The sequence below is a fragment of the Tasmannia lanceolata genome, unplaced genomic scaffold, assembly GCF_043159265.1.
Source record: "Tasmannia lanceolata isolate RefF3 unplaced genomic scaffold, GAP_Taslan_0.1 ptg000037l, whole genome shotgun sequence".
Lineage (NCBI taxonomy): Eukaryota > Viridiplantae > Streptophyta > Magnoliopsida > Canellales > Winteraceae > Tasmannia > Tasmannia lanceolata.
Genome location: NW_027518714.1, coordinates 6,196,636 through 6,219,750, shown reverse-complemented (window position 1 = coordinate 6,219,750; position 23,115 = coordinate 6,196,636). Strand labels below are relative to the sequence as shown.

The window sequence follows — 23,115 nt, the reverse complement described above, 5'->3', positions numbered from 1 at the left end:
AGAATTTCAGGCACTTTTGGTGCTAAAAGCTCCATCTGTAGAGGGGATCCAGATAGGATAGTTTTTATTATCCCCATCTGTGATTATAAGTTGGAGAAGCTTAAATTCATCTTTAAGAGTCTTTTTTTTATGGGCATCTTTAAGAGACTATTTGCGCATAGAGTTTGCAGAGGCTAGGGACGATGCAGTACGAGCTCTCGAGAATAGGGAAGAAACGATGCCTTTGGGGTGCCAAGGCTGATTCCAGAGGTCGCTAGTACTTTCTCCACAAAGGGCATGCAACAAAAGCAGGGTTGGGCATATAAGGTATTTCTGTAAATAGTCTGGGACGGTTTGGGTATATAAGAAATTCAAAGCATGGCAAGTGGGCACCCCGTCAATTCCCAATTCCCACTCCATGCCATTTAAAATAATTTTCTACGTATCGCATGTCTTTTGACTGACGATTAAAAAATAAACTGTTGAAAACTCGCACCATCCTGTAGGATGACTCCCACCACTTCTAGCGTGAATTGTGCCAGACTTTAACGCTTTTTGACATTGATCCACGTTAAAGGGTGCGAATTTATCATCGCCCAAACTTTTTTTAACAACATTGTTCAACGAGAGCTCCTTCGAAGACACATCACCGTGTCACGTCTGCCACGACACCCCTCGCCCCCCAACCATCTACTCATATTTTGAAGATTGTTCTCATTAAAAAAACACCCTTAACATTCAATAAAATGACAAATATATCCTCACTTTGGTGTACCAAGGCAACTCAGGAGACTGATTGAGATCAACCCACGGATTTAAATATCAGGATATATATATGTACATACATATTAGTATCGACACCCCTCCGATATGTCGAAATATAGGGAATATTTTTAAAATATTTGATTTCTCAAGTTCTAGAGTCTCTTCTTCTCACTATCCTCATAATCAATTGAAGTCATGTAGACTTGATTATGTTCATCTGCCCAGGATACATTCTTTATTTTTTTTATTTTTTGGGATCCTATGCGTTTGTTTGATTGTCCTCCTTTTCCGAGGAGGATTCTAATGAGGAAATCTCTTCAGGGTCAGAGAAGTCTTTTGATCCAATCTCCTCTTCACTCTCTTCATTATCTATCTTTGCATCTGAGTCCTGATTATCACTGTCTTAGATGGCTTCCAAGTTCAGGTCTTTAAGAATGTTGAATGAATTTTCTGCCTTAGATCCAAAGGAGTATGATACGTTTTAGACAATTAATATTGTGACCACATTTAAGACACGCACTAGATTAGACCTAGCAAACGGGTGGGTCGGGCCGGGTCAACCCGCGGGTGATGTGGGTGCGCGTCACACGGGTCGGGTCAGGAGATGACCGGCATTTTTGCGGGTTAGAATTTTGGTGACCCGCACGGCCCGCGGGTGGGCGGGTCAACCCGCGGGTCACCCGCAAATTCAAACAGTTGTTTATTTTGAAAAATGTTATCATTGGATTTTGATGAGGGTGGTATGGCCGGCACCGTGGGATGATCCAAACCGTCCATTAGATGGCCCACAGCCTAAATAGGTTGTGCCCCAAAAATCATTTCAATAGGTTGATCCTATCCCTCCGATCTATAGAGGGTTAGGATCAAGTGATCAACCCTCTAACATTCAAATCGGAGGGTTGGGATCAACCTATGGTGCTAGCCATAACCTATTTATATTCTATGGTGCCAGCCATAACCTATTTAGGCATCAAACCCTTAAAAATAGATTAGCATGAAGCCATCTAACTAGATTAGCATAACAAAATCACCACCCTTAAAAAAGCCAAGTGACTTGCGGGTGCCCGCGGGTTGACCCGAACCGACCCGTGTTTTTGCTGGTAGGGTCACCCGCGGGTTAGTTTTGACGGGTCACTAAAACTCAGACCCGTGCCCGCAAATTTGCGGGTGGGTCGGGTCGACCTGCGGGCACGGGTCGCTTTTGCCAGGTCTACACTAGATGCTCTTTTTTACTGCTATTGTTTTTCTTCACCGAAGGTGTAAGATGCAGTTTTTGGGTCCTGTACTTGGCAGTATCTGAAATCGTGGCTATTGATCTCGTGCAACATATACAGGGACACATGATCTTTTTCTTATCGATAATGGACATCCAATGGGGCCATTGTTAAAATGGGATGAAAGGGCGCCCCCATTGGTTGTATAATCAATGTTCTTTGACTTTTGACTTTTAGAGATTATAAATGCACATTGGTGATGTTCAACCAATGTGGGCGCCCCTTCATCCCTTTTTGCAGTTGCGCCCTTGACTTTAGCATCCCTTTTAAAAGAAATGCAAAAATCAATGATTTATCTTTTATGGGCTTTTCGAAAAAGTAGAAGAGGAGTGTTGCGTTGAACCATTAAAAATCAGAGACAGAGAAACTCGGACAGAAATCAATGGCGGTAACCTGTAAGTTATTCCAAATGGATTAGTCTCAACTTGGAAATTGGAACTTGGAAGTTGAAGGGTGGTTTCCGGGTCAAATAACAGCGGCTACCTGATAAGCTTAGTTTGGAATTTGTAAACACAAGTCAAATATTGTTTTTGAACTATTGTCGTTGCAGTACAACATGGAATGTAAAGTACAACATGGCCTGTTATTCTTGCCTTGGGATCTTTTTTGCTCAGAATATGAACTCCCAATTTAATAAGTGTTTCCCAAATCATATTTAATCATAGAAAAAAAAGGTTTGGCACAATATCAACGATGGAAATTTTTTTGAAAGGTTAAAGTTCTTGGCTATTTCGTAAATTTCTATGACTAACCAAACCTTTTTTTTTTTTTTTTTAATGGCAACTACCTCAACGTTTCTTAGGCCAGTTGGTTTTCAATTTCGAGAATTGATTTAATATAGTTTATTATTACATTGGGTCAAAACCTGAGTCCCTGTCTATCTCTATCTCGCTTTTAGTACAACAAGAATACAAGATCTCGTGGTTCCCACGTTGCCGCCGCATGGAGGGGCAAGATGGTCCACGTTGCTTCCACATGGAGGGGAAGATTGTTGAGGTCCCAAGCAAAAGCAAATAGTCCCACATCAGTAAAGTGATGGGCATGGGGCTGGGTTATAAGGGAATGGGCTCCCTCCCTCTAACAGCTAGCTTTTAAGGGTGAGTTCTACCCAGTTAAATTCCCTACAGTTTTGTAGGGATTTCTCATGCTCTCTCAACTTGTGCCTCATGAGTTATCTCTCCTCCATCCTTTTCAGTTCATCTTTTAGGGCACGTTTGCTACCATGAATTTTTCTCATGATAAATTGGGGTTTCGAAATGGAGACAAGGGTGAAGTGACTAAGGAAACTAGTGTCTCCGGTGATGAGAAGCGGCAAAAAATCAATAAACCAAAAACTATACTCAAAATCCGATCGATTGTTTCCTGATTTTTCCGCTTCCCTAATTTTTAGCCATTTCACCCTCATCTCCATTTGGAGACCCCATATTTATCATGAAAAAAAATTCATGGTACCAATAGGGGTGTTAATGGACCCAGACAATCCGATAGACTATCCGAATCCGAAGTTAAATGTACAGGACCTAGACACACTATTAGGATCATGGACATATATTTCGGATCCTAATCATAGGATCTTAAAATTTTGCGGCTTGGATACAGACAACTAATAAAAGCCTTCATGACCATCCTAAATCTGAAATTATTTATATTATTTTACGAAAATATCCTCCAATTTTATAACATCAAGTATTATTTAAAGGGTATTTTAGTAATAATAACCCATATCCATTTTTTCGAGTGATTTCTGTTTTCAGTACTTTGTCATTATCTGTCTCAAGTCTTGAGTCACTCTCTTCTCTTCCTTCTCAAACCATTGACTTTAAGTCCCTAATCTGCTGCATTGTCGCCGCTGCAACTCGCGCTCGCCCTCATTCAATAATTTTTACTGTGTACAACGTAAGTAAGATCTACTATGACACTCCGATGGACGGTCCGATTTAAAATGGATCATGACCGAGACATGGGTAGTAGGATCCGGAGAACACTCCGAATCCGATCAGACCGATAAGGGATTTGAATGGATTGTGACCTAGACGTAGGTGGATCCGATCTGAAGCGGATCCGTTGACACCCCTACTAGCCAGCAATCTAGTGACGTGAGCAATCCATTAAGTATAAGGAAATCATTAAAAAGTGGATTTTTCTTTAATATTCTCATTACAGGTCCCTTTTAGGTCCTAGTCTAGTTCTCCATATCATTTTCCTGTTGGGAAAATACTGAACTATACAGGCTTACAAGTTACACCATATAAAATCTCATATTTAGAGACTTTGGAAAATAAAGACGAAATCCCACGCTGTGACAGAGTTTTTATATGGTGCCCAACCGTCAAGTACAGTCAAAACGGTACAACCCTTGATATTTGATCCAATAGCAGCCCACTTTTTAAGAAGCTGATGTTGGATCAAATATCAAGGTTGGCACTTTTGAGGTACCACCTTCATGGGACTTGACGGTCGGGCATTATATAATTTCTCCGTTGTGACAAATGCCGGAGAAGACTCGGAAATGAGCTCGAATCCCTATGAAATGCAAAAAATGCTGTGTAAATGGTCGTCAATTTCGCGTTCAGTTCTATTTTCCAAAAGAAATCCCGTTTTTGGAAGTGTTTTCCAGTAGTGTGGTATAAAACCATCCTTCTATAAAATTATAAGATGATGGGGCTGTTAAATCAAAATTTGAAAGAAAAACCGTGTCATGACTCACAAATTACAAACAAAACAAATTATCACTTTGAAGAATTTCTGTGAAAAACAAAAATTATATGCCTTGTCATCATTAGAAGTGCCGAAACTCCTTAGGTACTATTCGGTTTTTTATTTTAAGAATTGATTTTGAGTCGAAAACTGATAGTTGAGCTCAAAATAGCCTTCAATTTTGAGCTCAACAAAATCACATTTGGACTAAAAATCAATTCTCAAAATCCAAAACAAACGGAGCTCGGGACATAATTTGTCCTTTGTTTTCGGTCTTCTACGCCCCACATGACAAAATTAAGAGAAGACAGTGACTACGCAAATAATCCCTCTGGAGATCAATGGTAACAAGCAATTTGTGGGTCCCACAACAGACATGGATGCAAAATCAAGAATCTTGTAGAGCATCATTAGCAGAAACGAGCAGCATGTTCTTTGAAGATATTTTCTTATGATTTAAATGAATAAGACAAAATCTGCTGAAAAAGTGAGCTGTGTGGCTGGTGTCAGGTGCAACAGCCCATCCGTGAAATGCCTTCTACGATGGATGCTAGCAAATCCCTTTACCAAAAATAGTTTTTACTAAACAAAGAGGTAACGCAAACGGCAAACCTAGACAATTTATTTATCGACAATTTATTTTTCGTGGAAAAATAAATTAACGAAAAACATTTTATAGCTTCCAAAAGGACATGGTTGTTAAGCTCCTTCCTAACAGAAAGTTTGTGGGTGTTAAAAAAATAATATTTTCACAGAAAAATATTCCAGCCAAAATAAAATTCCAAGGTCCAGTAGGTTTACAGTTCTCTTTGGAAAATAAGAAAAAAAATTATTTTAAAAAACCATGAAAATGAGTTTTTCTATATCAAACTGAAAAAATTATTTTCCATAGAAAAATCCAAATAAAAGTTTCCTGCATTCAAATAACATAATCCATTATTGGGGGCTCACCAGTAGGGGTGCAACTTGGGTTGGGTTGGGTTGAACCCGAACCCGACAGGTTGAACCGGATTTTTGGGCGGGTTGGGTTGGCCAATTTCAGGTTGGGTTCGGGTCCGGGGTGGGATTTGGCAACCCGACTTAAATTCGGGTTGGGTTGGGTTGGGGACCAGGCTACCTGACCCGACCCGTGAACCCGCCAAAGATAAACACAGTTTGTCAGTATACATGTTTTTTTGGTAGTTTTTGACCTTTTGTTGACTTTTTTGTTTTTTCTTTCCATCCTTACAATTATAATACTTATTTAATATTTCCTATTAACTTATATCCAAAAAGTAAAGGCAAACAACAAACTAAAGTAAAAAGTAAACTGCTGATTGTCATGGTCAACCCGACCCAACTTGGGAAATTGGGTCGGGTCGGTTCGGGTTAGGAAAAAATTAATTTGGGTTGGGTTGGGTTAGGATTGGGGGTTGAAGTTTTCGGGTTAGGTTGGGTTAGGATTGGGGGTTGAAGTTTTCGGGTTGGGTTGGGTCGGTCCAACCCGAGTTGCACCCCTGCTCACTGGTGTCTCCTGTATGTGATAGGATCCATTATTAAAAGGACCGCAGATCAATTAGTCAAGACATGCCATTGAGAATACTTTGATTGGATGAATGACCCTACACCCTCTATCATCAAGCTACTTTTAAGATTCAATTAAGAAAAGCTAAAGGTGTTAAATTTTATGGGAAGTTATATATTCGCTCCCCTTTTTTCCCTGGCCAACACCCTTGAGTGTATTTATGACTACTCGTTTACATTAGACGAGGGTGGCCCAGGATAGAAAGGGGGGTGAATATGTCATTTCCCACGCCCCCTTTAGTGATTGGGAGCGAATAGTGATTTCCCACCCCTTTGGTGTACTTACGACTACTCTGAGACGATGAGAGGAGCCGAGGAGGGGTGAGAGGAGCTGAGGAGGGGTGGCCCAGGAAAGAAAAGGCGGCGAGTATGTCATTTCCCATATTTTATCCAGCTCAACGGAAAGGCAAACGGTACGGGCGTGTACGGGAACTTTTTCCGAATTTATTGACGTGGCAGATATGATTTGTGCATATTTTTTAGAGTTTTTATAGGGTGCCCGACGGTCAAAATCTCAAGGGCCAGGTGGCTTCGAATTTTGATCGGGTCAAAACATACCTTTTTTAGGTGTTTTGACCGGATCAAAGGTGACCACCTAAAATCTCTATTTTTTAACTCAATAGAAAAGGAGTCCAATAATAGGTTAATGTGTTGAGATTAGCAGAATAAACACGGGTCATGGAGAAGTACATATCACAGTCATATTCAACAAAAGAAAATATTAGTCTTCCAATCAGAAAATTATAATTAAACCAGTCTTTGTCGACTGCCGCTTTACTGTTTTTGTTCTCTTCCTTGAAATAGAACATTTCAAAGGAGTTTAAAGTTTAAGCTCACATTTCTCATTTGAACGAGTCTCATAGTCTCTGATACCTTCATCAGAACTTCCAGCTTGGTTTCACCAAGTAGAATTGAAGACACAGATGGAAGCAGTTGTTCCGATTTCGAAGAGATTTTCAATTCTTCTTCTCATCTGTCTGACGTTTAATTGTATTGGAAAGCTCAGAACCGAAGCTCAGCTTTTGCCTGATCAAGAAGGTACTCTATTTTTTGCTGAAGTCGTTTTAGTTCCTCTGTTTTTCTAATGGATGAGATGAAATTGACAAAAATTCATATTTCTGCTCAGCTTGTTTTTATATTTCTCTTGAATTGTTGAAATTACTTTGTTTTAGATAAATATGATTTTGGAGATTAATGTTTTGCTTGCCTGTGGTCCAGCTAAAATGTGTAAAATATTCGAGTCTATTGTTGAGCATAATGGAATGTTATTCGTGGAACTATTTTCAGCTTCTCTTGACGAACTTCGCTTGAAATTCATCGGATTTGCATGGTTCTTCTTTCTCCTTTATTTTCATGACTTCATTTCGGTGAAAGAATTCTCTGAACTTGTAGAAACTAAACTGTTTTAGCTACAGATGTTAGCGAAATCGCCAAATCTTCACTTGGTTTTTTTTTTGCTTGACTCCATGAAAATTCTTTTGAAACTGCTTGAATTGCCTCGTTCTGTGTGAGCATCCAGCGGAAGTCCATCAAAAGTTTAGTACGTTAATTGAAGAAATGGCCGAAATTTGGCAGAAGATGTTGTGTTGAGCATGCTTCAAAAAAGATATAATCCGAAATCATTCACGTTTCTCTTCTTCTTCTTTTTTCAGCTGCGGAACCCTGTTTCTTTGACGTGGTTTTTGGAATAAATATGCTCTCTGACCATATCATTTTTAAATAACCTGAGTTATGTTGTAACAAGTTCTAAAAATTCTTGCAATTGCCGATCACGTGATCACAGTCACGTGCTAGAAACAACTAAAAGGCAAATTTAAAGTCAAAGTCTTTAGAAAAAAGAAATAAAATCTTTCAATTAGTAATGGAGAAATGGTATTTTGACGAGGGCACTCCTCACTTTATAAAAAGTATGGTATGGCCTGCACCATAGGATGATCCAAACCGTCCATTAGATGTTTAGGTTGTGGTCCAAAAATCATTTCTATAGAGGTTGATCCTAACCCTCCGATCTATAGAGGGTTAGGATCAACCCTCTAACATACAGATCGGAGGGTTCGGATCAACCTATGGAAATGATTTTTGGGGCACAACCTATTTAGGCTGTGGCCCATCTAATGGACGGTTTGGATCACCCTATGGTGCCGTCCACACCGTACCTTTAATAAAGTGAGGAGTGGCCTCATCAAAATATTGTAGTGATGATAACATTTCCCTATTTGTAATCCCATGTTTTTAATCATGGCACATACGCGCAGAGAACAGGAAATAAAATATTAGCCACACACAATGAAGATAAGAAGTTCATGTTGTAATGAGGGATTATTTTCCACTATAAGTAACAAAACTAAGGGTTTACTAGAAGATAATCACCAATCCCTTAAGACAATCATTACATGCTCAATGCTCACAACCTACAATATCAAACCCCAAGAGCACCCGGAATTCAAGTAAAACTACAATCACATTCCACTTATTCAAGCTCTTTCTCTGTTTTAATAGTTGCGGCACTTAAGGTCATAGCTACGAAGTTAAGAAAGACCGGCTGGAATTTCGATGTAAATCCTTGCAATAAGACGAGAGAAGAATGGGTCACCCCAACCCCCCCAACCGTGTCGGGCCAAAGAGAGGGGACGACCAACAATGTCACCTGTGACTGTACTTACAACAGCTCCACTGTCTGCCATGTCATCAGCGTGTATGGCCTTATTGCCCTTCCCATGCCTCTTCTCACCTATTTAGGGCAGTGATAATTCACCCCCTTGAAAGAAGAATACACCCCCTTTTTAACAGAAATCGTTAAGCGTTAACTCAAGAAGCATTAAAACTTAACGATTTCTGTTAAAGAGTGTGTGTTCTTCTTTCGAGGGGGGTGAATTTATCGCTGCCCCTATTTATTTATATTTATGTTTCTTGTCTTTTATTTGAATTTCAGTCAGCTTAAGCGTCAGAACTTAACTGGAGTCCTGCCAGAAGAATTCGCAAATCTTACCTTCCTACGAGTGCTGTAAGTGTGATTAACTCATGTTTGGCTTCCTAGTCAGTATTCAGATTGACAAATAGCCTTTTAATTAGAGATTTACATGTTGATTACGATCATATATGCACTTTTTCGTTGAATAGTGGTTTGTAGAACCCTTATTTTTCAATGTGGGCATTGTGTTATCTAATTATCTGAGAAAAGCTAAAATGATTCAGACCCTGTTCGTTTGAGAGTCTGAGAATTTCAAGTTTTATTGAGAGGGACCTTCAATATATAATGGCATCCCTCTAAATAAGACACAATTAGATCATTTTCACCTAAATAATGGAGACGGAAAAAAAAAAACTTCCCAAGAATTTTTTTTCACAAGAAATGCTTTTCCTGCAATCCAAATGGGGCCCACTATAGGATTTCACGGGGTCTAACAATGGAAGCCTGTATAATTGGGAAATGATATATATGTTCTTCCCTTTTCTTCATGTGGCCACCCACTTCTAGTCTTCTAAGTATAATAAGTGGTTGGCCCGAGGAAGAAAGGGAGAGAATATATCATTTCCAATATGATTTAGTTTTTGTCTTTGAAAGAGGGCTTACACTATATAAAAACTCTGATTTAGTATTGTATGGTGTAAGCCCTTACGGTCCCGTATTTTTTAAAATGTATTGTATGGACTACAGTATAAGATGATCCAAACTGTCCATGTGTTGGAGCACAACGTAAATAGGTTGTGCTCGAAAAATCATTTCTACAGGATAAACCCAACGCTCCGATCGATATAGAGGACTGCATATTATGGAAACCTCTATAGATCAAAGTGCTAGGATCATCCTATTGAAATGATTTTTGGGGCACAACCTATTGACGTTGGGTTCCATCACATGGACGGTTTGGATCATCCTATAATGGAGTGTGTACAGTACTTTTTTAAAAAATACGGTACAATAAGGCTTACACCATATAAATGAACCTTTTACCTGACCTCTCTACAAAGCCCTTTCGAAATCGGCCTTACAGAGGGCGAGTCTAATCGTTTCTTTTGTCCATCAGAGACCTTACTCGCAACTATCTCAATGGCACTATCCCTGCAAGTTGGGGCTCTCTTCCTCTCACTGATCTGTAAGTTAATCTTCTTCCTTAATACCATCCATAAACATCTTCTAATTAAACTATTGAATCCTTTTAACAGACTTGCATACCTGAACTTGTTTATATAGGTCCCTTGTGGGAAATCGCATATCTGGACCGATTCCAGAGGAACTTGGAAACATTACCACGCTTACGTCACTGTATGTTGTTCAAAACTTATCACAAAAGTGGACAGATTAATGCCCTTTAATTACGATTATTTATGGTAATTAACTTTTTCAGGGTCATTGAAGATAATGAACTCCGGGGATCTCTGCCTCCACAGCTTGGCAACTTGATCACATTGAGAAGATTGTAAGACTCTGTTTTCACACTGCCCTCTTTTCTTTATTAATAGTAAACCCAAATATCATATGGAATCGTGTAAAAATCGTGTAAAATTACAGAATCATATGGAATCATATACTAATGATAGAATTATAAGATGAAACCTCAGGAAATACTAGAATAAGCACGAATACGCACTTAAAAGACCATCAAATTTGCGAGACATCAAATCCACATTGGTTTAACAACATCGATTACTTACTGACATGTGTTTTCGTGAAGTGATAGAGGATGGACGATCCTTTTTGAAAATGATTCAAACTAGTGCAAGTTCAACTGATATGTTAACAAAGTCGGTCAACCAAGAAAAGTTCATTTGGTATAGAGCTTATCTTTGCCTTGATGTTGCTTGACAATAGCATGTGGGTGGCGATCTCTTGGATATGGTTTCTAGTAAAATGTGCAATGTGTCTTTAAGTGGACGAATGTTAGAACTTACAAAGTGAAGACTTATAAAGAGTCTTCTCCTTGAATTAAGGGCAACTTCCTTTTGTTTTTTGTTTCTTAATGGGGCCCTATTTGGGTTGTTGCAACCACTAGGTCACACACACAGACACACACTCTTTCTCCTCTTGCTTAAAAACTCCACGAAGAAAACAATGGGAGAGGAGATATTGGTGTTGGGGTTTCCACGCAAAAGCAAAACATCCCGCATCAGAAAAGTGAATGGATGTGGATGGATTAGAAGGACTTGAGCACCCTCCCCTTAACGGCTAGCTTTTGAGGTTGAGTTCTACCCGGGTCCCAAGTGGTATCAGAGCCGGGGCGGGGTAACCCCGGTGTACCCTCGAGGATGGAGAAAATACCTTGGGGAAGATCTCGGTAACCACAGTGTACCTTCGATGATGGTGAGATCCCCTCGGAGTTCCCACGTTGCCGCTTCGTGGAGGGGCGAGATTATCCACGTTGCTTCCGCATGGAGGGAGAGATTGTTGAGGTTCCACGCAAAAGCAAAACATCTCACATCAGAAAAGTGAATGGATGTGGATGGACTTATAAGGACTTGGGCACGCTCCCCTTAACGGCTAGCTTTTAAGGGTGAGTTCTACCCGGGTCCTTATTGTGATTTTTTCTTGGGTTCTCGGGTTTCTTGTGTTCGTGGAATTCCTCCATGGACGGAGTTATACTTGTTGCCATTGATACTGATAGTAAAGAAGGAGAGATTTGCACCCTTAGACGTAGGTCACTGACCGAACCATGTAAATTTCTCATAGTTTCTCTGCTATTTCTCTTTTCTATTTTTAGTCGGTGTTTCTATGTATTTTTCTTCACAGCTATCTGGTCATGATTAATTATTGTTGAGTGGCTTGGACTATATGTTTGGTGTATGGACTACATATTGTACATGCATCCTAAAATGATAGGTAGTTACTTTTACTTATTATCATTTTTCTCAGTTTATCCGAACCAAATCCAATTAAATTCCCTTTTCATCTATGCAGCCTTGCCTCTGCGAATAACTTCACTGGAGCATTGCCGGTGACATTTGGAAAGCTCGTAAACTTGACAGATTTGTATGTTAATTCTACATATTGAGGGTGTTTTTCATTTTAGTAGAAAGAGCAACACTAGTATCACCTGCTCAAGTGAAAAAAAGTTGTTGGACCCGTACCACATCACAAGGAGTCCAATTTCACTTGCGCCAATGGCGGCACAAGTGAGACGGCTTTTCTCATTTGTGCAAGTGTCTCTAGTTGAACTCCTTTAGAAGTAATACTTGCTAAAATTCAGTTTCTACGTGTAGTAGGATAGATGGAAGTAGCCTCTCTGGTCCGATTCCTGATTTCATTGGGAACTGGACAAAACTCAATAGATTGTAAGTACTTTATTAATTTGTTATTAACAGAATGATTAATGCTACAGAAAAAATTTCTATGAACTGTAAAGTCTGAACTTTGAAAATTTGCAGAGATATGCAAGGCACGTCTATGCAGGGACCTATTCCTTCTAGCATCGGTCTCTTGACAAATTTAACTGAACTGTGAGGCATCTTCAATGTTCTTTTTGAATTGCTTAAGCTAGTTCGGTGACATTTCTTGAGATTTATAACCATTGGTGTAGAATGATACGGATCTAAAAGTTATTACATTGGCATATTTTTATTTTCAGGAGGATAACTGATTTGAGTGGATCGAGTATGGGTTTCCCTCAGCTGGAGAATATGACGGGAATGGAAAAATTGTGAGTTGAATGGATATGCTACTCCTTGTGGCACAAGCGTATCAATCTATCAGTTGTTTCATATGTTCATGAAGTCCGCTGCTTGTTGATGTTGCAGGGTACTGAGAAATTGTTTGATTTCCGATGAAATCCCATCATATATTGGGACCATGATGAGTCTAAAATCCCTGTAAGTTACTTCAAATGAAGCTTTTACTGATATTGTACTTCTGTCATCCATAGCTGAGTGGGGACGGTGTGAGGTGTACAAATTCTTAAATTTGGATGGTTTACTTTGAATATTAAGTGATTTTTTTGAATAGTTTACTAAGTGAATATTTGAATGATTTTTTTTGAATATTTAGTGATTTTCTTTATCACTCTGAATATTAAGTGATAAACACATGTTCCTTTAACCGGTTAATTTTGTTGGTTTTTTTTTAGATAAATCTGCGATTTCATCTGGCAACTTCACAAATCGTTTCACCAATTTCATGACTGATGCATCCCAAATTCACGATGCTTCCAACCAAATTCAAGTTCTTCCAAAATCTTTAATACACTTTCCAAGTACAATTTCATGTTCTTAAGTTCTTTAAAATTAACTAAATAATCTCATTATTTCAAAAAATTGATCATAAGGTGGTTGCAGAAAGCTCAAAATCCGCCCTGGAGATTTGATCATCTTTTTTATGAGATTTGATCATCTTTTTTATGAGACTTGGTCCTTTATTCACGTTCGTCGATCTGCTAACAAAGTGGCCGATTGCCTCGCGAGAGATGGAGTATCAAAGGAGGCTTTATCTCTTTTCGATGCTCTTCCCCCTTAATTCTTTTTTGTTGTATCTTCTCTCATTTTCCTTTTTTTTTCTTTTGCTTTGTATCTTGACCATCTCGGTCTTTTCTTTTAATATATTTTGCTACAATTTTCAAAAAAAAAATTCATCTTCCAAACAAATAGAAGAGGGCTAGAAATAAATGTGGTGTGTGTGTGTGTGTGTGTGTGTGTGTGTGTGTATATATATATATATATATATATATTTGAAATTGTTGTTGTTTCATGAAATTGATGTTTCATTGTCACGAAATTGATTGAGCATTTCTTGAAATTGGTCCAAACTTCAGTAAATCGCTGCCTTATATTCATCAAGACATGAACTTAATTGGTCGAGCGGTAAATTGGAAATAGAAACATCGGCTCCATGGATAGACATGAGAGTCATGGCCTGCATTCGTCCCACTGTTTTATGATTTGAAAGAAACAGGAGAAAATTGCAAAGCTATAGTAATCCATGGGCAGACTCATAGTGATCTCTAATTTTCCTTTTACCGGGTTTGTTTATCTTGACGTGAATTGGCTGACCCATCGTACTTCCTAAAAGGGAAATCTTTTTTAGGTACATATTCTTTACAAGTTATAGCAATAATTAAGGGTGTCAATTTTGGCTCGGGCTCGGAAGCTCGCTCGAGCTCGGCTCGAAAAAAGCTCGGCTCGAGCTCGGCTCGAATCCTTAACGAGCCGAGCCGAGCCCGAGTTAGGCCAGGCTCGGCTCGGCTCGGCTCGTTAAGGCTCGTTAAGAATTTAATATATTTACATATATATATATATATATATATATATATATATTATATATTAATATATACACTAAAAGGGTTGTCTAGGGAGTGAAAGGGGGAGGCAAAATATGTCACTTCTTTTTTGGAACCCCATTTGTTACTTGGACCACCCCCCTAGTGTAAAAAGAGTAGTAAAAAAACACTAGATAAGGCTGTCCAGGGAAGATGAGGGGTGTAAAATTAATATAATTCGAGCTCGATAAGGCCCGCTCGCGAGCCTGGCTGAGCCTGACCGAACCGAGCCGAGCCGAGCCTGGTTCGAGCCCGAGCCGAGCCTGGCCAAGCTCGGCTCGGCTCGGCTCGTTTACACCCCTAGCAATAATTGATAACTCAGCAGAGTTATTTTGTACTCCAGGTTATAGCAAAATTCTATCAATTAATTATTATTTTTTTTTTTTGAGGTTTTTAGTCAATTGAGTTCAATCTATGTTTTGGCCAAAAAAAAAATCTTATAGTTACTCCCTAAGTCAACATTTTAAGAGTTTCTAAGGCTTGGGCGTGTGGTACATAAGTCTAGCACCACTCAAAAGCTTTTGAGTAGACCTATTGATTTTGAGTATTTTTTCTTCAGGTTTTCATGACACAGTTTAAACTTTGCAAGAAGATTTGAAGAAATTTAGAATGTATTTGCTTAAGGTTCTAAAGGAAGCGATTCATGGTTATGTTATAAACTTATTCTACATGATTATGTGATTGTTGGTTGTGATTTATTAGATGTATGCTTCTCCTTTTTTGAACAGTCGGATGTATGCGTCTTTTTTGTTATTTACTGTGATTCTCATGATCTTACAGTACATATTAGTAGTATAATGCATGCCTGATCAGTGGAAGTTATGTTCTTTATATTTATTGTTGCTTTTGATACTTATTTTCTAGAAACTTTTACTATATTAAAGCAAAATCTTGAATGATTCAGCTGAATACCTGATTAAGCTTTTTACTTTTTTCATGCTTGCATTTTCTTTTCGGAGCCAATGTTGCCTAGTTTTGTTCTTATGGTTGTCTTCTCTTGCAGAGACCTTAGCTTTAACAATTTGACAGGACGAATCCCAAGCAACTTTGAAAGGCTGTCAGCGCTGGATTTTATGTAAGAAATTGTATATTGATTATACTATCTTTATATTCACACTCTCACTTGACACTTCAAAGAAATTGATCATTTTTCTTTGGATGAGGATTTGTGACTCCATATTAATACTCTAGATAGTTTGTTCTTCCCAAGGTGGATGTGATATTGTCTTTGGTGTAGGTTTCTTACAAACAACATGCTGACTGGAGACATACCAGCTTGGATCTTGAGAAGCAACAAGAACTTGTATGTATTTCTTTGCTGAAAGTGTCAAATTATATTCCATTTGGCGACTTCTGTATATTTTCCATTTCCTTTTCTTGTTATTCCATGCAAGTGAATAAGTTCAGGTTAAACTCTCTTCTTGAGGTAACAGTCATTTTTCCATCAAGACATTCATAACAATGATGCAATGCCATCCCGTCTTGCAGGGACCTATCTAACAATAATTTCTCAGGGACTCCACCGTCCAGTTGTCCACAACAGAATGTGTAAGAACACTCATTTTCCGTGCCTTGTTTCCATTCACCATCCTTGTTCTTCATGTTCCCCTTTTATGGATCTCTCTTTATTATCCCTTGCAGGAATTTGGTTGGCAGCTATTCATCTATAGAAGATAACTCGTAAGCTCCTGCCACTCTGTATTCTGATCTGTTGAGGCTGTATATCACTGCTTATTTAGACCTACAACCAGGAAACAAAAGAATGCATGAATCTAAAATTTCTAAACACCTTTTTTCGTAGAATCAATCCATGCTTCAGGAGGAATTTCCCCTGTGATGGCAAAGCACAAAGTAAGTTCAGGATTCTGCAACTGGGACTTTGCTCTGTGAGACTCTTGGCGTTTTAATTTCAATTCGTAGGATCTAACGAAGGGTCCTAGTGGATTTATTTCTGTGTTTTGACTTTTGAATCCACAGGCAACTAAATCTGTGAGTGACATAATATTTGCAGATTATGAGTTATTTATAAATTGTGGTGGCGAGAAATTGACTGTAGGCGAGCATGAATATGAAGGTGACTCAATAGCAACAGGCCTATCCACATTCTACAACGCCGGGAGATGGGCATATAGCAGTACTGGAGACTTCCTAGGCAATGATGTTGCAGAATACATAACAAAAAACGTGTCCATGATGATCACATCCAATCCAGAGTTGTACATGACAGCTCGCCTTGCCCCTCTCTCCCTCAAATACTATGGGCATTGCTTACAAGATGGCAATTATACAGTTGGACTCCACTTTGCCGAGATAATGTTCACAGATAACCAAACATTTAGCAGTGTTGGGAAGCGCATATTTGACGTATCTGTTCAGGTGATTGGTCTCTTGAATCAAGATCTTCTATATTTATAATGGGTCTACCCTGATTTGATCTAAAAATAGAAAAAATGGATCCATCTGTGGGTGATTGCTTCAAAAACTGCATCTTTCCAATTTCTTTTTCTTTTTTTGAAAAAGAATTGGTTGTTCGTCTTGTTGCAAATGCACTTAACATGTCATCTTTTTCTGTGTTTTCTTGGGACAATAATGGGTTTCAATGTAAGGTTCTTGTATGATGGATGCACATATATTTTTTCCGATAAAAACATGAGAAGGCGAAGATAGTAGTGGTGCCACTTGTTCAATGATCCGAAGTGTGTATCTGTTAGTCCTTAGTATGGATGCCACGCATCAAACTTGACTCCCATTGGATGATTTTTGCCCTTCGATTTGTGGCCATTAGAATCTTCCGATTAGGGCAGATTTTGATGCATGGCCCATCCATAGCAAGGCGCGTAGCACAAGTGGACCCCATTCGTACTTCTACTCACTCATATTTGTCCTTGAAAAATATGTGCATCCATCACATTAGAAGCCTTAAATGTGAGGCTTTGTGGGCCTTTACAGGATTTCCGCATATGTGAAGAAACAGGCCTTGACTAGGAAAATTTTCAGAACAATTATCTATTCATCCTTACTTTGCCCATGTAAAGAAAGAAGCCAAGCTTGCAAGAAAGCAATTTTCCCTTATGTATATATGTATGTGTTGGTGCACATAAGATTTCATTTCCACAAGATTTGAAGCCTTCACAATACACTACTTCTCTCTTCATCATTAAAAAAAAAAAAAGCGTACATCCTCTCTCTTTCTATTCCTTTTTCTTACCGATGTTTAGATTCCAGTTTTTATACAGGTAATCTAATTTTTGGACTTAATTCTTGTATTGTTTCTTTGACTTCTGCAGGGACAAAATGTTTTGAAGGATTTCAATATTGAAGATAGCGCGGGTGGGCCTGGTCGGGGAATTGTTATGAATTTTACTGCTATCGTGAAAGATCACACTTTAGAAATCGACTTATATTGGGCTGGGAAAGGGACAACTGCCATCCCTGATAGAGGTGTATATGGACCCCTTGTTTCAGCTATTACAGTGACACCAAGTAAGATCTTCTCCATGTTTATAGATTTTTCTATTCTTCACATCGTGTCTCTTGTCATGATTTTTGATACTTTTTTCTATAGACTTTGATCCTGATACAGGCAAGAGTGGGCTATCTGTTGGAGCTATTTTTGGTATTGTAGCTGCATCCTGTGTGTTCATCATCATTTTGGTTTTGATAATTCTTTGGAAAAAAGGTTGCTTGGGAGGACAAGATAAAGACAGAGGTGAGATAGTGAGTTAACTTGTTCTTTTATATTATTATACATTTGCTTTCTATAAAATTCTACTTCCCGTCATGCTCCAGCAGCTGATTCTTGTGAGTTCTAAAACCAAAACCGAAATTTAAAATTTTCTGCCGAAATTATAAGATTTGCACTGAAATTTCCACCGAAACCGAAATTGCAACCACCGAAATTTTCACCAAATTTTCAAACCTTGATTCTTTTTCCTTCTCTCATTCTTCAAATTTGCAATTCAATGAGTTAAATAAGAATAGAAGTAACACATAAACGAGTATAGTGTTGCAATATATGCATTCATTGAGATATATAACTAATATATAGATGTACCAGCACAGTAGATGTAACTTATGGTTTATCGTGATTCCAATTTTAACAGATGTGCTCCAGGAAGTCTTCAATAAGGCATTCCTCTTCCATGGATTATATTTAATAATCTTCAAATTTCATGGTATGTTTTATCTTTTGGCAGAATTTCAAGGTCTAGAGTTACAAACAGGTTACTTCAGCTTAAAACAGATTAAAGCTGCCACCAAGAACTTTGATCCTGCAAATAAGATAGGTGAAGGCGGGTTTGGGCCAGTATACAAGGTAATATTGATGGATTTTAAAATTTGATTCATATAATTTCATGTTGGCTTGTCACCCTCGTGTTACTTGTCTTCTTAATCTTTCTCAGATTCATATTCACCGTAAAATCTGATGCCAACATTCACCTTGCATGTTCCTAGGGTACCCTACCAGATGGTTCCATAATTGCTGTGAAGCAGCTCTCTTCTAAGTCAAAACAAGGGAACCGTGAATTCGTAAATGAGATAGGCATGATTTCTGCTTTACAACACCCAAATCTTGTGAAGCTATTTGGATGTTGTATTGAAGGAAACCAATTGTTGCTAATATATGAATTCATGGAAAATAATAGTCTTGCCCGTGCACTATTTGGTAAGTAATTATTGCTGTTGATGCTTGTATCTGGCCAATTATTTATAGGACAAGAAGAGTTAATAAGAATGGAAACATGTGTAGGTTCTGAGGAATATCGGTTGAATTTGGACTGGCCGACAAGGCATAAGATTTGTCTGGGCATAGCAAGGGGTTTGGCTTATCTTCACGAAGAGTCAAGGCTAAAGATTGTTCACAGAGACATCAAGGCAACCAATGTTCTTCTTGATAAGAATCTCGATGCTAAGATATCTGACTTTGGTTTGGCTAAACTTGATGAAGAAGAGAATACACATATCAGCACTCGAATAGCTGGAACCATGTGAGTTATTTTCACTTTGTTTCCCGCCTTTCTTTTCTTTTTCCCAGAAATACTGAAAATGAAAGATTTAACTTAATCGAACTAATTGAAAACTAGAAAAAGAAAAAAAAAATCACATGGCTAATTTTTTTTTTTTAAGATAATATCTTTTTGGCGGAGACCACCTATGTGAAGCCAGAAGAACTCAAGAAAGTGGGTGTCGACACATGGCCAAGTGTGGCCCCCTGTGACCCCTAAAAATTGTACTAGATTCTCCTGTGGAGCCGCATGTTTTTCTTTTAAATGGTAAAGACGCATGTATTATTAGGGATAAGTTTGTCAATTGGGACAAATTTTACTTGGTCAAACTGTCACCAAAGTGTTATTCCTTATAATATTGGTTTTCTAGAAATAAAAAGGGCCTGAGGGGAGGGGGGGGGGTTGGTTGTTTACACTTCAATTGGTGGAAGCTTTGAAGGAGTTAGTTTGGCTTATTTAGGAAGAGTCCTTGGAGATATATGTTCCAATTTAATTGATTGGAGTTAGGTAGTTTAGAGTTATGTTAGGATAGGAATCTAAGATATAGGAGTTTCTATTATTGAGTATTGTTATTTTTATTTGAGTTATCATGTGAATTTTTGGGATTCCTAATTAGAAGGAGACCAGCACGAATAATTTGGAAGCTCCTATATGACATGGGGATCTATAAATTGTAAGGCCTTGGACCATCCTTTGAGATATAATGAATCGAATAAAATTATATTAAGATTGCTTGCTAGCAGCTATGGGGATCTACAAACTGTAACGCCTTGGTCCATTCTTGTAGATATAATGAATTCAATAAAATTATATTAAGCTTTCTTGCATGCAGCCATGGATGTGATGTCCATAGGTTGATGCTCCTAGGTGTGATGCCTTTATCTTCCTAGGTGTGATGCCTAGGTTCTCCCTGGTGTGAGGCCTTGGGTCTTAGATGGTGTGCCTCCACACTTACTATCTCTTCGTAGCAAGTCATCTTCTTTGACTCTCATCTCTCATTTTCTTATCTCTAGTCTACTACTACACTTTTACTTTTCTTTGATATAGTTAATGAACCTACTGATTTCTGGAGGCACCAAGTTCCATTTGAATTAACGTTTCTCATGATCTAACTTATAGATTGAGGTTAAGTTTGGGATTCTTTTAGGGCATATAGTCAACATTGTATAGTAAAATCTCAATTTGATCTAATGATCAGATCTTGATTTAGGGCTGGATCATTCCCTGAATTTAATCAAACCTGCAAAGCTTAAAAAACACCCATATTTGATCTTTACATGGTCCGATCGATTCCAATTTCCTACATTGCCTTTAATAACAGTTCCCTACCAGATAACCAAATTTTGAAGAGATCCAATGGTCAGATCTTCTACGATTGCCTGGTTCACTTTCTAATTTTAACAGTTCACCCCTTGGCACCCTATCTGGCTCCTCCTCCAGCAGCCTGTCCTTCCATAGAATGGCTTACATCACTCTTTCAAGTTTCAACTAATCTCCATATGCTACTTAATGAATTGTTACGTTCCCGTAAATTAATGACCAAATCATGCAGTATTGGAAAATTAAAAAACACATAAAACTTATTACAGTTGGCCTTTTTTCAAGCATTTACTAATGATGTTGAATGGCTACATAATGATTCAGTACACAATGTATGGCTTTAGTTGTTAGATCTAATAATGTTTGTGTTGGACTGATTTTTCAGAGGATATATGGCTCCTGAATATGCGATGAGGGGTTACTTGACTGACAAAGCAGATGTTTATAGCTTCGGGATTGTTGCGTTGGAGATCGTTAGTGGAAAAAGCAACACAAATTACAGACCAAAGGAGGAGTTTGTTTATCTTCTTGATTGGGTAAAATGAGAATTCTCACATAAAACATGAATCATTTTGACAAAATTTTGAAGGGTTATCTTGAACTATCCATAGATTCTTTGGCTCTTTCCAAAATGACTTCAATATCCTTATTGCTGCTAGATTTGGCTCAGTGACTGCCAGGTCAGGGTCATCTCAAGCACCTGCAAGTTGGGTCACATATCTCTTCAGAGCAGGAGTGTGAATCGCAGGCAATGTTTAGCAATCATGATTTTTTTTTCTGTGGAATATTTGTTTACTCAATGGTGAGGGGAAATATCTAAGAGGGTGAGGAGAGCATGAGGAAAGTATGAAAAACAAGGAAAAAAAACTTTACACAAAATATGATTTTTTTCCCTTGTTGTTTCAGCCTTTTCTGACCCTCTACTCATTCATGCGTTCTCAATCCTCTCCTTCTCGCACCCTCCTTACCTTTCTCTCACCACATTATAAACTAATTTTCCATTGAAAAAAAAAATCATGGTTGCCAAACATGGCTGCAGTGCAGATGAGCTTGCTAATTACAGAGGGAGTGTGTGAAGGAGCAATTGGTTTTTTTTTGTGCTTAATTTATCATCTATAATTTCTGGTTCTTGTTTCTAGTAGGAAAATAATCATAAGATGATAGTTTCCATTTTTCTCTGTATGAAATTGCAGGCTTATGTCCTACAAGAGAAGGGTACTCTTCTAGAACTTGTTGACCCCAGCTTGGGATCAGACTACTCAAAGGAAGAGGCATTGAGGATGCTGAATTTGGGTCTCCTATGTGCCAGCCCATCTCCTACCCTCAGGCCTAAAATGTCTACAGTTGTGAGCATGCTTGAAGGGCAGACTACTGTGGGGCCCCCAATAGTAAAGCCCAGTTCGTCAAATGAGGCATGGAGATTCAAGGCCTTTGAGAAACTCTCTCAGGACAGCCAAACACACAGCATGTCAATGGAAGGGCCATGGATAGATTCTTCAGTGTCTCTCCATAGTAAAGAGGAAGACACTGGTGTTCATACCTCGAAAACTATGGTTATCCCTAATCTCATTGATGTTGATGCAACCGAGTAATATTCAGATGAGTTACACACAAAAGATTATTAAAAAAAATTAATATGGCTACATCACCTTTCTGTTTAAAGTATTTACTGATTGAACATGTCTTGCTTCTCACCCCTGCCTCGAACGTTTGAGATTATAGGAGAGATCCGGATAGCTTGAATTTTCTTTTTTGTAGATGTGTTTGTGAAGAGTTTATATTTCCTGTTGGTTAACTTTGCGTTTATTCTTTGATGTAAATGTCTTTTACTGGATGTATATGAGGTTTTGCAGTTTGATTTTAGCAGGATCTTGGTAATTCCCTTGAGCAGTACACCTTAACAAAATGAAAAGGAGTCCCTCTATATCAACTATTGAGGGTTTTTATACGGCCCGTGGAAGGAAAAATATGAGCATACAGTACAAGTTGGGCACTTGCTTAATGATCCAAACCAGTCATTTCCTAGGTCTTCCTAAGCTGGGATTGAACCTCTGACCTCCAGGTTGGAGAACAAAGGCTTGACCATTTTAGCTTATCCTTGTGATAACTGTTCTCCCCTCTCTAGTGTTTCTTACCTCGTCCTTAACCCTAAGCCCAAATTGTGGACAATGTATGTAAGACCTAAGACATTGACTATCCAATTCAAAATGGATCATGACCCAGAAAACAATCTATCATGACCCAGACATAGGTGGATCTGATCTGAAG

General features: G+C 38.5%; 1 protein-coding gene across 1 annotated transcript; it reads left to right on the top strand.

Annotated features, from left to right (window-relative positions):
- The first annotated feature begins 7,125 nt into the window (after positions 1-7,125).
- LOC143860049 (putative LRR receptor-like serine/threonine-protein kinase At1g53430) lies at positions 7,126-22,710 on the top strand. Its single transcript, XM_077370558.1, has 24 exons — positions 7,126-7,316; positions 8,778-8,973; positions 9,211-9,282; positions 10,307-10,375; positions 10,474-10,545; positions 10,628-10,699; positions 12,175-12,246; positions 12,477-12,548; positions 12,642-12,713; positions 12,842-12,913; positions 13,011-13,082; positions 15,525-15,596; positions 15,759-15,824; positions 16,010-16,069; positions 16,163-16,201; positions 16,323-16,372; positions 16,533-16,897; positions 17,809-18,004; positions 18,087-18,230; positions 18,718-18,836; positions 18,977-19,187; positions 19,272-19,509; positions 21,233-21,383; positions 22,041-22,710. Exons 1-24 carry the CDS (start codon positions 7,202-7,204, stop codon positions 22,437-22,439), a joined length of 3,066 nt encoding a protein of 1,021 aa, XP_077226673.1. The 5' UTR covers positions 7,126-7,201; the 3' UTR covers positions 22,440-22,710.
- The last annotated feature ends 405 nt before the right edge of the window (positions 22,711-23,115 follow it).

Coding starts and splice junctions, on each gene's coding strand:
- LOC143860049 (XM_077370558.1), top strand. CDS start 7,202: ATGGAAGCAGTTGTTCCGATTTCGAAGAGATTTTCAATTCTTCTTCTC. Junction 10,700..12,174: donor TTGATCACATTGAGAAGATT/GTAAGACTCTGT, acceptor TCATCTATGCAG/CCTTGCCTCTGCGAATAACT. Junction 19,510..21,232: donor ACTCGAATAGCTGGAACCAT/GTGAGTTATTTT, acceptor CTGATTTTTCAG/AGGATATATGGCTCCTGAAT.